General features: G+C 50.3%; 1 protein-coding gene across 2 annotated transcripts; it reads left to right on the forward strand.

The window, feature by feature from the left end:
* Nucleotides 1-1,070: 1,070 nt before the first annotated feature.
* Dnpep (aspartyl aminopeptidase) lies at nucleotides 1,071-11,328 on the forward strand. Of its 2 annotated transcripts, none has more exons than XM_050161063.1 (15): nucleotides 1,071-1,212; nucleotides 1,768-1,861; nucleotides 1,944-2,032; nucleotides 2,127-2,240; nucleotides 2,478-2,603; nucleotides 2,767-2,897; nucleotides 3,114-3,189; nucleotides 3,300-3,407; nucleotides 4,246-4,323; nucleotides 5,955-6,038; nucleotides 6,998-7,158; nucleotides 7,470-7,509; nucleotides 7,609-7,710; nucleotides 10,391-10,558; nucleotides 11,183-11,328. In XM_050161063.1, the coding sequence occupies exons 1-15, from the start codon at nucleotides 1,207-1,209 to the stop codon at nucleotides 11,231-11,233; spliced, it is 1,428 nt and encodes a 475-aa protein (XP_050017020.1). In that variant the 5' UTR covers nucleotides 1,071-1,206; the 3' UTR covers nucleotides 11,234-11,328. The 2 variants fall into 2 exon arrangements, with proteins under 2 accessions (XP_050017020.1, XP_050017019.1); XM_050161062.1 differs by lacking the exon at nucleotides 1,071-1,212 and adding an exon at nucleotides 1,219-1,385.
* The last annotated feature ends 417 nt before the right edge of the window (nucleotides 11,329-11,745 follow it).

Raw genomic sequence — 11,745 nt, forward strand, 5'->3', positions numbered from 1 at the left:
AGGTCGAGGCAGTATTGTCATGGATTTGAGGCCAGCCTGGAGTACACAGTCGGTTCCAGAAAAGCCTGAACTAGAATGAGACCCTGCCTAAAAGAAAGAAAAAAAGCATGGATGTCAAAGTCAAACCCCCAGGCCACCTAAACAGCCGTGTGATAATGACTAGGTCACTGGCTTCTGTGTCCCTCAGAGACCTACAGAACAGTGTAACATTTAATCAAGAACGATAGAAAAGACCTATGAAGCTGGTAGCAGTTGTTCCAGCCTACTGTAAACAAATTCATCTAGTCCAGAGCCCAGCTGTGCCATTTGTAACTAAGGACAGGTAATATCCTCATTCATCTATAAAATGCTGACAGTAAAATCACACGGATAAGAAAACTGTGAGAATTTGACGCCGCAACGTTTATCATAACAGAAGTTCACGGTGCCCTATGAACATTAATAACCATGCTGCTCCTATTATAGGGGTGGTTGTGGGGAGCCCTCTTTATTATACCTCAGGGACCCACAGGTCAACGGCTGTGCTAACACCGCCGGAACGCTAGAGGGCCCTGCTGCCGCAGTGGGCGGCACTGTCTAGGATGCTCCAGGAGTTTCAATGCTGCTGACAAAGGGAAGGGAGGAGCGGTCAGCGCCAGTAGGACTCCGCCCTATGGGGGCGGGACTAGAAGTCTGGTAGGGGCGGGGCCTGCCGAGGCAGGGCCGACGGGGCGGAGCTAGAGGAGCAGCGGGGGCGGGGCCTGGAGGGGGTTGGCCTGACGGGGCGGGGCTAGTGGAGCCTTGGGGGCGGGGCGGGGTCTGACGGGCTGAGTGGTCCACGTGGTTAGGAGGCGTCCTGATTGGGGAAGGAGGCACGAGAGGCGGGAGCGGAACCGGAACGCGTCCTGACAGGGGCGGAGCTCTCGGAGCCGCGGGGGCGGGGCGCGGCGTGACTGGAGCGGAGCCGTCCGCGTGGTTAGAACGAGACCTGACGGGAACTGAGAGAGAGGCGGGGCGTGGGGGGGCGGACCCCGGCCGCGGCCTGACAGGGGCGGAGCTCGCGGAGCCGCGGGGGCGGGGCGAGGCCTGGTAGAGGCGGAGACCCGGTGCGGCCTGGCGAGAGGCGGAGCACGCAGCTCGGCGAGGGCGAGGCCTGATCGAGAAGGGAGGAGCGGAGAGGCAGGGGCGGGCCGAAGGCCGACCCCTTGAGAAGAAGGTGGTGGGGCGATGCAGGTGGGTGGCCCCCGCCAGCTCGACCGCCGGCCGCGTGCCCTTGCGGAGCTTAGCTTAACGCAGCGCTGAGCCGGCGTACTCCGGTTTCACAGTCAAATTGAAACCCCTCCGCGGTGACCTGACCTTCCCGGGGCCGGAAAGGGTGTCCGATGACTGAGTTGGTGGGAGGACAGGTGAAGCAGAGCTTTGGTTCCGGAGACGGTGGCGCGCCGGCTAGTGGCGTTTTCAGATTTGATGGCCGCTCCGGAGCTGGAGTTTCAGTTCGAATCGGGATTTCCCGGCGGGGCGGGGCGTGGGGTAGGGTTTAGGGGGCGGGCCTTTTGGATCCTGCAGCCCGAGGGGCGGAACTGGGTGGCAGTCCTGTTGCCCTGGAGCTGAACCTTTGAGCACCGAGCGGTCGAGCTAGGAATCCGGACCTGTCTCTAGGAAAGGGGCGGCGGAAGCAGAGATCCGAGCCTCGGAGCTCTCATTTCTGAGGGCTTTGGACACTCGGAACTCGGGTGGAAAAGCGTGGTCCAGACCTGGTAGCAGCTTGAGCTCCCCTTCCTCCCATAGGTCGCCATGAACGGCAGGGCCCGGAAAGAGGCAATCCAGGCCACAGCCAGGGAGCTTCTCAAGTTCGTGAACCGGAGTCCGTCTCCTTTCCACGGTAGGTGTCCTGGGTTAGGGAGGCTAGGAGTGGGAGTGACCTGACCAACTTCCATCTCTATGAGAGAACCCTTTCTCTACAGTCGTGGCTGAGTGCCGCAGCCGGCTCCTTCAGGCTGGCTTCCGTGAACTCAAGGAAACAGAGGGCTGGGATATCTTACCAGAAAACAAGGTACTGGGACTGTTTGGAGGCAGAGGCTGTTTCAAATTCCTGTGTTCCTGTGATTAAGCAACTCACACCCCTGTCTTTCCACTCTCTTCTCCAGTACTTCTTAACCAGAAACTCCTCCTCCATCATTGCTTTTGCTGTGGGGGGCCAGTATGTTCCTGGCAATGGCTTCAGCCTCATTGGGGCGCATACGGACAGTCCCTGCCTCCGGGTAAGGAGTTAGGGCTCTGCTGGCCTGAAGGGGCAGTGTGGAATGAAGAGATTCAGAAGGTGCAGTTCGGAACGCCCTGTTCCCAGGTGCAGGAAGGATGCTAGACTGCCCCTTGCCCTCCTCACAGACACTTTCCCAGTCAGCCAAGCGATGTTTGCTCTGTATAACTTGGCGGTCGCCTGAGTCTCCCCTCCAGATGTTGTCATCCAGATGTTTTCTTCTCATCTCAATGCTCAGGTGAAACGCAAATCTAGACGAAGCCAGGTGGGCTTCCACCAGGTTGGTGTGGAGACCTACGGTGGTGGGATCTGGAGCACGTGGTTTGACCGGGACCTGACCTTGGCTGGACGAGTCATTATCAAGGTGGTATAGAGGGCCTAGGAACTGGGTTCTCACTTGAGCAGCTGGAAGATTGAATGTCCCATTCCTTCAGGGTACCAGTGAAGTGTCTGCATGGGAAGGGGGGAACTTGGTTATCAATTGTATTCGGGAGGTGCCCAGTTCTGACCTGGCCTGTTGGCCACAGTGCCCTACCTCAGGTCGCCTGGAGCAGAGGCTTGTACATGTGGAGCGACCCATTCTGCGCATTCCGCATCTGGCCATCCACCTGCAGAGAAATATCAATGAGAACTTTGGGCCCAACACAGAGTCGCACCTGTGAGTCTATACCAAGGGCTGTGAGGGGTGGGATATGGCATGAGGTGACGGGGGCCCCATTGAGACCCAGAAGACCACCTCTTAATGGCCATAATCAAGTTCCACTTTTGGAATCTAGTTTCTATACACTTGGGGAGTGGACTGGAAATTGAAGGACAAGGAGAAGCCTAAGTTCATGACTGCCTCACTCCCTTCTCTCAACCCATTTCCCCACAGAGTGCCTATTCTCGCCACAGCAGTTCAGGAAGAGCTGGAGAAAGGGACTCCTGAGCCAGGACCTGTCAGTGCTGCTGTAAGAAGCTCCCTTGCTCCTGGGAGGGGGGGCAGAGTGGAAACAGAGCAGTCCCCTAGGAAGGGCAAAGAGATGAGCAGGCCCTCCTTCTAGCATCTTCTGCCTTACAGGATGAACGGCACCACTCAGTCCTCATGTCCCTGCTCTGTACCCACCTGGGACTGAGTCCTGAAAACATCGTGGAGATGGAGCTGTGCCTGGCAGACACTCAGCCTGCAGTAAGGAGTGGCTCTAGGGTTCTGTGGGTGGGGTCCTCCAGGGTCCCCGCCAACCACAGCATAGCCCTGAAGTGCTTAGCCCCTCTGTTAGTCTCCTTCTTGTTCTTCCTTGGAGATTTTGCTTTCAGTAGTTCCCAAATAAGCAGACCATTTTTCCCCCAAGGCCCACCTATGGGAACTTGATTAGGGTGTGGGACCTTTCGGATCCTGCGACACAATGGACGGAACTGCGTAGAAGTCCTGGTGCCCTAGCACTGAACCTTTGAGAACAAAGCCAGAATCCAGATCTTTCTCTAGGGAACGGGGCAGAAGCAGAAATCTGAGCCTTAGAGCTCTCATTTTTAGGGGGGTTGGATCCTCAGAATGTGTGAGATGTGAAGTGGGTCCTGTCTGCTTTGATCTACGCTAGCTCTGAGCCTTAGAGCAAGAGGGCTAATGCCTCTTAGCTGCTAATGGAGAGAACTGCTAAATCTTAATCCTAAGTTTGTGTTAGCTGGTTTCTTTCTTTTACCTAGTGTATTGTTTTGTTTTGTTTTTTGAGACAGGGTTTCTCTGTGTAGCCCAGACTATCCAGGAACTTGCTCTGTAGACCAGGCTGATCTCGAACTCAGAGATCTGCCTGCCTCTGCATGCCATAACATGACCCAAGTGTTATGTTAAAGGTGTGTACCCCCACTGATAGATGCTGTAGGATACCCTTTCCTGGCCTTCATTCTCAGCTGAACAGCAAGAAGTTTCCTAAGCCAACAGTCAGGAGTAGTTGCTTTGGCCCTTGGGAACGGTGAAATGGGTGAGGGGCCTGGGCACTTGGGTCAGGGTGTTGGTCCTGTTTTTCTAGGTCCTGGGTGGAGCCTATGAAGAGTTCATCTTTGCTCCTCGACTGGACAACCTGCATAGCTGCTTCTGCGCCCTGCAGGTGAGGAGCCAGAGCACTCCAGGCAGCACGCACCCATGAGGGGTGGGGAGTTAGGAGTTGAGATTGGGGCTAACCTCAAGCCCAGGGGTGGCGAGAGATGGCTAATTAACCAGGCCTTCACCCGGCTGGTGCTGGGAAGGTCCCAAATGCTGCAGCCTTGGCATCACTATTTCTGTGCTGGTCTGGGACCAGGAGCTGAGGTATGGGAAAGCTGACAGGTGTGCAGTGATGTCTTCTCATACCCCAGTCTGCTACTTTTCTCCAGATTAACAACCTCCGCCTGAAAAGAAAGTCCTTGCCACCATGAACACCAGCATCTCTCACTTCCTTCTGCATCCCTCAGTCTGCCTCTGACTTAAGTCTCCTCTCCGCTTTCTTTGTGTTCCTTGGGATCTCATGCTCACCTTCTTGTTCTCCACTTCCTCTCTACCCTAGTCAGGCCATTTCTCAGCCTTTTACTCTTCTTCTGCCTTTTACCTTGCCTTTTCCCTGCCTAGCTTATGGTTGAAGATGGGCTTTGGGTAGTTACTGTAGACCTGGGGCCCCTGCTGCTAGGTCCATGGCCATCTCTAGAGCTGTTGTTAATGAAGCCCATCAATTTGCTTGGTCTTCATAATTGTCCTCCTGTAACATGAAAGGGGGCCTGCTTGTTGTTAGGGTTTTTGTCCCGCCAGGTACCCCACAACTGTTTGGCCACAAAGAAAATCACACATAGGTCTCCATAAATTATAAGCTGATTGGCCCATTAGCTCTAGCCTCTCACTGGCTAACTCTCACATCTTGATTAACCCATTTTTCTGATCTACGTTAGCCATGTGGCTCAGTACCTTTTTCAGTGGGGCAGATCACATCCTGCTGCGTCGGTGGTCTGGGCAGGAGTGGAAGGAATCAACTTCCTCCTTCCCAGAATTCTCCTGTTCTCATTGCATCGTTTCTACTTCCTGTCTGGTTTTCCCACCTATACTTCCTGCCTGGCCAATCAGCGTTTATTTAAAACACGGTTGACAGATTACAGACAATTCTCCCACATCCTCCCAGGATTTACATCTTCTTTCTGTCTTCAGCATTGTCCTGCCTTCTGCAAGGGAAGGTATGGGAGCCAAGTGCGCAGTGAATGGATCACTTATCCCATTAGAAAAGTCCTTCACTGCCAGGCAGTGCCTAAGAGAAAGGTTGCTGAAAGCCCAGCTGTTGACAGAGGTATGCAGCCATTCAGTCCCATAGAAACACACAGAGGTCTACATTAATCATAAACTGGTAGGCCTATTACCTCAGGCTTCTTATTAACTCTTACATCCTGCATTAACCCATAATCGTCTGTGTTAGCCATGTAGCTTGGTACCTTTTATCAGCAAGTCATTCTCATCTTGCTTCTTCTATGTTGACTACAGACTCTTTCCTCTTCCCAGAAATCTCCTGTTCTGGTTGCCCCACCTATACTTCCTGCCTGGCTACTGGCCAGTCAGCATTTTATTAAAGCAATACAATATAAGTGACAGGGTACAAGACCATTGTCCCACAGCACTCAGTCCTCTTCACTGGCAGGACAGCATGCCACTCCCAGGTACTAGCAGAATAAGTTGTAAGAAGCAAAGGGCAGGGATGATGACCTTGTCTCCTTTCCCATCCAGGCTTTGATTGATTCCTGTGCATCCCCTTCCTCCCTGGCCAGGGAGCCACATGTGCGCATGATCACACTCTACGACAATGAAGAGGTACGTGGAGGGCTCTGGGCAGAGGTCCCTCTCTGGAGTCTTCAGTAATTACCTCAGAGACACTCAGAGTGAGTCAGGGCCATTCTAGAGGCCTACAGATGGGGACAGGAGAGCTGCCGGTGCTTCTGCGGCACATGTTGTTTCCTTCTGGCTCTAACTGGACTCCATACCCCTTTTCCTCTGTGCTCCTTGCTACATCCCTACCCCAAGGACAGGAGCATTGCACAGATCTTCCTTTCGGGTCTGTAGCTTGGCACATAGTGGGTCCTCAGCTGTGTGTTTGGCTGCAACCCGAGCTGCTGTCGTGGAGCTTGACAGATAGCTAGTTCTCTCTCCTGTTACTCCCTAGGAGCAGTTAGCAGTTGGGGTAGGTCTTTGGTCTGTTGTTCTGGGTGTTTGGCTGTTCCATCTCTAGTTATCTTGTCTACATCTAGTCAGCAATAAGGGAGCGGTCAAAGAGACTAGATGCCTGTGTCTTCCAGAGTATGGTCCAGAAATGAAATTCATTAGTACTTACATTCACAGAACTTAGTGTGACCACATTTAGCTACAGAGAAGACTTGGAATGATGGCTCTAGCTGGGTAGTTAGTTGTGTAGCTATGGCTTGGGCCTTCTGTTATGAAGGTATCATGGATAGTTAACAGTCTCCATCACATACATCAAGGGAAATTACCCAGGGTACTGTGGCACCTGCTGAGCCCTAGATGTAAGTATTGGGGACCAGTGTGGAAATTCCATCAGTAAGTGCTATTTCTAGACTGTAAATGATTGGGAATTGGTCTGGACCCAGTCCGCTGTCATCAGATGATCAGTAATGACCTGGGTGGGCATAGGAAAGATTCCAACAATACCAATCCCACCATGTGACTCGGGAGGATCCTGGGCCTTTTTCAACACTGGGCTCCTCTTAATGACCTCCGTGTCCTGACTCCCAGAGTAAAACCTCTGCCGTCCCCAGGTGGGGTCAGAAAGTGCCCAAGGAGCACAGTCTCTGCTGACGGAACTGGTACTGCGGCGCATCTCAGCCACACCTCAGCGTCTGACCGCCTTCGAGGAAGCCATACCTAAGTCCTTCATGATCAGTGCAGACATGGCCCATGCTGTGCACCCAAACTATGCGTGAGTCTTCCTATCAGACAGTACTCACTGCTAGAGACCCAAGCATATCTCCTGGGAGGTTCCAGGGGTCTTCCTTTTGATTGTTCTAGGCCAGACTTAGTGAAAGCCTAAGCCTGGTATGTGTGTTAGATATCTTGTTTCCTTTTGTGGCTAGAATCTGCCTAAATGTTTGTTTTGAATGCCCTGGGGACCTGCAGGATTGGGTGGGAAAGAAAGCTATAACCCATTAGTGCTATCTGCCTTGGAAGGGGAGTGGATGTTGACAGGCCTCCACTACAGTGTGCAGTGCTGACCTTTCCCACCTCCCACAGGGACAAGCATGAAGAAAACCACCGGCCCTTATTCCATAAGGTAAAGAAGCTTTGAAGGATGTGGTGGCCTGGCTGGGCCTGGCCCATGTGGTTCCCCCTGGGTCACATGTCATCTCCATTCCCCCTTGACTTTTCCCAGGGTCCTGTGATCAAGGTGAACAGCAAGCAGCGCTATGCCTCTAATGCAGTGTCAGAGGCTCTGATTCGAGAGGTGGCCAGCCAAGTTGGGGTGCCCCTGCAGGTGAATGTGTATCTTTTCTGGGAAGGCTTGGTGGAGGGAGCAGGATGAAGACATAAACTGCTGTGCTCCGTGAGTGGGAAGCAAGTAGGTGGGCTTCAGTGGAGGGAGTTCCAGTAAGTGAGATCAGGGCTTTGGGTGCTGAGCTAGCTACATGGCTGCTTTTGTTGTGGTGTCTTTAGCCTAGTTTGCTAAGCTGTCTGGGTGTTAGTGTCCCCATCTGTAAAGTGGGGTGATAATGATCCCTGCACTACTGATTTTTGTAAGGCTTACTCTTGCCACCTAGGTTAGTCCTTTCTGTTTTCCTCCTAACATCCACTTTCCCTGTGTCTTGTACCCCAATCCAGAAGGAATATTGAGGACTGGAGAGCCTAGAACCCCAACTGTTCACTTTTCCTCTGGCTATGAAATTACCCATCACTGTCCTGTCACACTGTGTGTGGACATATATATTCCTGTATCAGGAATTTGGCCCACGGTGCTCCAGTAACAGACAGCACACAAGTTCTGGTGGAGGCAGGACTAGACAAGGGCTGTTTTTGCTTTCTTGTCTCTATCTTGCCCTATGTAATGCCAGATCGTTCTACTCACAAAGAGGCCTCTGGGGGAAGTGAGAGCTAACACTGAGAAGAAGGACGTTGGGAAGATCCAGAGGAAGAACATCTCAGCCAGAGGGAACAGACAGAAAAATCACAGGGGGAATAAGAATGAGTTAGCCTGGTAGTGAGAGAGAAGGCAGGGCTGAGAGCAGGCAGGATAAGAGAGGACGCTCACCCAGGCCAGTTTACTTCTGGGGCCCTGGAAGAGCATTTGTATTCTAAGGTATGAGGACATTGTAGGCTTTTCCCTAATAGCTTACAGCAGAACCATGGCATATATACTTTAGAAAATACAAATAGAAATGAAAAAATAAAATTTGAACCAGGTGTGGTAGCACACATTTGTAACCCTGGCTCATAGAAAATGGAGACAGGAGGATCATCCTCAGCCACATAGCAAGTTCAAAGCCAGCCTGAGATACATGAGACTCTGTCTTAAAAAACAGGACTTTCCAGGCAGTGGTACACACACCTTTAATCCCAGCACTCCACTCCTCAGGAAGAGGCAGATGGATCTCTGTGAGTCTGATCCTGATCTACAAAGTGAGTTCCAGACCAGCCAGGGATGCATAGTTGAGACCATGTCTCCAAAAAAGAAAAGTATCATCAGAGTTTTACATATTCTTCCCGATTCTTCCTGTGCATTTATTTTAAATTTTGTAAAATTAAATCACTGGATACATTTGTTAACCTCTTTTCATACACTGACTAGACGGATGCTGTTCAAGCAGTGAACCCCCTTTTCAACACTAATTGATAATCCTTGCTTAATCAGCAATTGCATTAGAATTTTCTGATACACCTTTCCTCACCCATTCTTTGAACCTTCCTATCTGTGAGGTAGAACCTGCCTCCATCATCCAGGCTGATTAGTTATTGTAAGTTGATTCTTGGGCCAGCGAAATAGCCCAGTGGGTAAAATCACCTGCCACAAAACCTGGCAACCTGAGTTTGATATGTGGAACCCACATTGTGGAAGATGAGAACTCATGCCTGTAAGTTGTCCTCTGATATGTGTGCCACAGCACATGCCTGCCACACACTTAAAACAAGATAATTGTTTACTTTCCCTTTTTCAAGGTGGAGTTTTATCCTAAATGTCATTATAAATTAGTTTCTTTGCTTTCACTTATTACTATCAAATTATGAATGTTCATTGATTGAGTGCCGTTCACAGAATTATTATGAGTGATGCTCAAGTTGTCATACCTTTGACCAGTGAGAGTTCTTTCCTATGCCCTGCGATAGGACTCTTAAAAGTTACCTTGCTTTTTGGCACAGTAAGAAATTTCAGCCTCATATTTTCATTTTTGTTCTTAGATTTGGCAACTAGAAAAAAAACTTTTTTTAAAAATCATGAGTTAATGGGCTGGAGAGATGGCTCAGCGGTTAAGAGCACTGACTGCTCTTCCAGAGGTCCTGAGTTCAATTCCCAGAAACCACATGGTTACTCACCACCACCTGTAATGAGATCTAGCGCCCTCTTCTGGCCTCCAGACATACATGCAGACAGAATACTGTATACATAATAAATATTTAAAAAAAAAATCATGAGTTAATATTGTAATTTCCATTTGACAAAAAAAATTGGCTTATATTTTATAGTTCTGTTTTATACTTTAAAAAAGGAATCTTAAAATCTAGCATCATATTATAATTTCCTTGTTTTTTAAGGTAGGGTCTTACGTAGCTCATGCCAGCTTCAAACTCACTGTGTAGTAGCATATACCTTAAACTCCTGATCCCTCCACTTCCCAAGTCTTGGAATTACAAGTATGCACTTCCATGCCTAAGTGTGCACTGCAGGGGACCAAATCCAGGGCTTCGCTCATGCTTAGCAAGCACTCAACCAGATGAACCACATCCCCAGCCCAGCAGTGTTTTATAGAACATGAAAGCTGCTGAGTGTTTTTCTTGGTCTATTGAGTGTTCAGGCTGGGTGTGAGAGTAACAAAACAGTATTTTTAAATGCTTGAAGACATAGAACTAGATCATCTTCCAGCCTGTGTCCCTGGGGTAGCTTCTTCCTTGATCTTAATGGGCATTCCTGGTGTTTAGCTTATGGCCTCTCCTCCTCTCTCCAGGACCTCATGGTCCGGAACGACTCCCCCTGTGGTACCACCATTGGACCTATCTTGGCTTCTCGACTGGGGCTTCGGGTGCTGGACTTAGGTAGCCCCCAACTGGCCATGCACTCTATTCGGGAGACAGCCTGTACCACTGGAGTTCTCCAGAGCCTCACCCTTTTCAAGGTAACTCCCACCTGACCCTCCCCTCCATCAAGTGGCTAGCCCTGTTGCTGGGGCTGTTGGCTGTGATGCTCCTTGGATCAGAGTCCCATTACTCTACAAAATAAGTGAGATAAACAGTCTATAAGAAGTCAGGGTTTTGGCTCACAGTTTCAGAGGCTTTATTTCACGGTCAGTTGGCTTGTTAATTTAAGCCCTGTGATAAAGCAGAGTGTCATGGCAAGAACATGTGGTAGAGGAATCTGCTCCCTGAGATTGTAAGTGAGGGTTGTGGGGCGGGGGGAAGGATCCAGTGTCCCCTCAAAAGTTTGCTTTATCCCAAGTGACCTAACTTCTTCTTTTCAGGCCCCACATCTTAATGGTTCCACTACCTCCCAATAATGCCACAGGCTAGTGAGCAAGCCTTTAACACATGGACCTTTAAGGACACTTACACAAGCCACACCATTCCTCATTTTCATGGCCTCAGAAAGGTTGTCTAGGAATGAGCTGAGGGGTGAGAAGACATTAAGCATAGACCCTTGGCGCTGTAGTAATTGAGCCTAGAACCGAAGGTGATGGGAGGCGAGCGGTTGGACACGGCATCTGGTCACTCACTAACTCCTAGTCCATTGCCTCTCGTTTCAGGGTTTCTTTGAGCTGTTCCCCTCTGTCAGCCGCAACCTCTTAGTGGACTGAGCCCTCTTGCCGAGGCCTGCCTTCTCTCACCCCTGGGACCGAAGGGGAGGTCTCAGTTTAACTGAAGCTGGATTATTAAAGTGGATTTTCACCCAGCTCTGTTGTGCTTCTTCAGAGGCTGCGTGGTGGGGATTGAGCCTGACCTGAGCCTCTGGAATCAGAGCAGAGGTGAAGGTTGGGGTGCAGTAAAGAATAAATTCCTAGAAATAAAATTAAGGAATTGAATGTACTTGTACTTAAAATTCAGGTAAGTACTGTTCGGTTGTCCCTCCTTGCATGTCTCCTGTATCAAAAGCTCATGTTTATAAGGACTTCACACCACTCCTTTTTTATGCTTTTAGATTTATTTTATGTGTGTGAGTGTGTGTGTGCCTAGTACCCATAGAGACCAAAAGAAGCTCTGGTTCTTCTGTAACCAGTTATGAATCGCCATGCAGATGCTGGGAACTGAATCCAGGCCCTCTGCAAGAGTAACACAAGTAAACACTGAGCCATCCCTCCAGCCCCAGCTT

Source organism: Alexandromys fortis, unplaced genomic scaffold (genome assembly GCF_014885135.2).
Source record: "Alexandromys fortis isolate MF-2015 unplaced genomic scaffold, M_Fortis_MF-2015_v1.1 scaffold_98, whole genome shotgun sequence".
Classification (NCBI taxonomy): domain Eukaryota; kingdom Metazoa; phylum Chordata; class Mammalia; order Rodentia; family Cricetidae; genus Alexandromys; species Alexandromys fortis.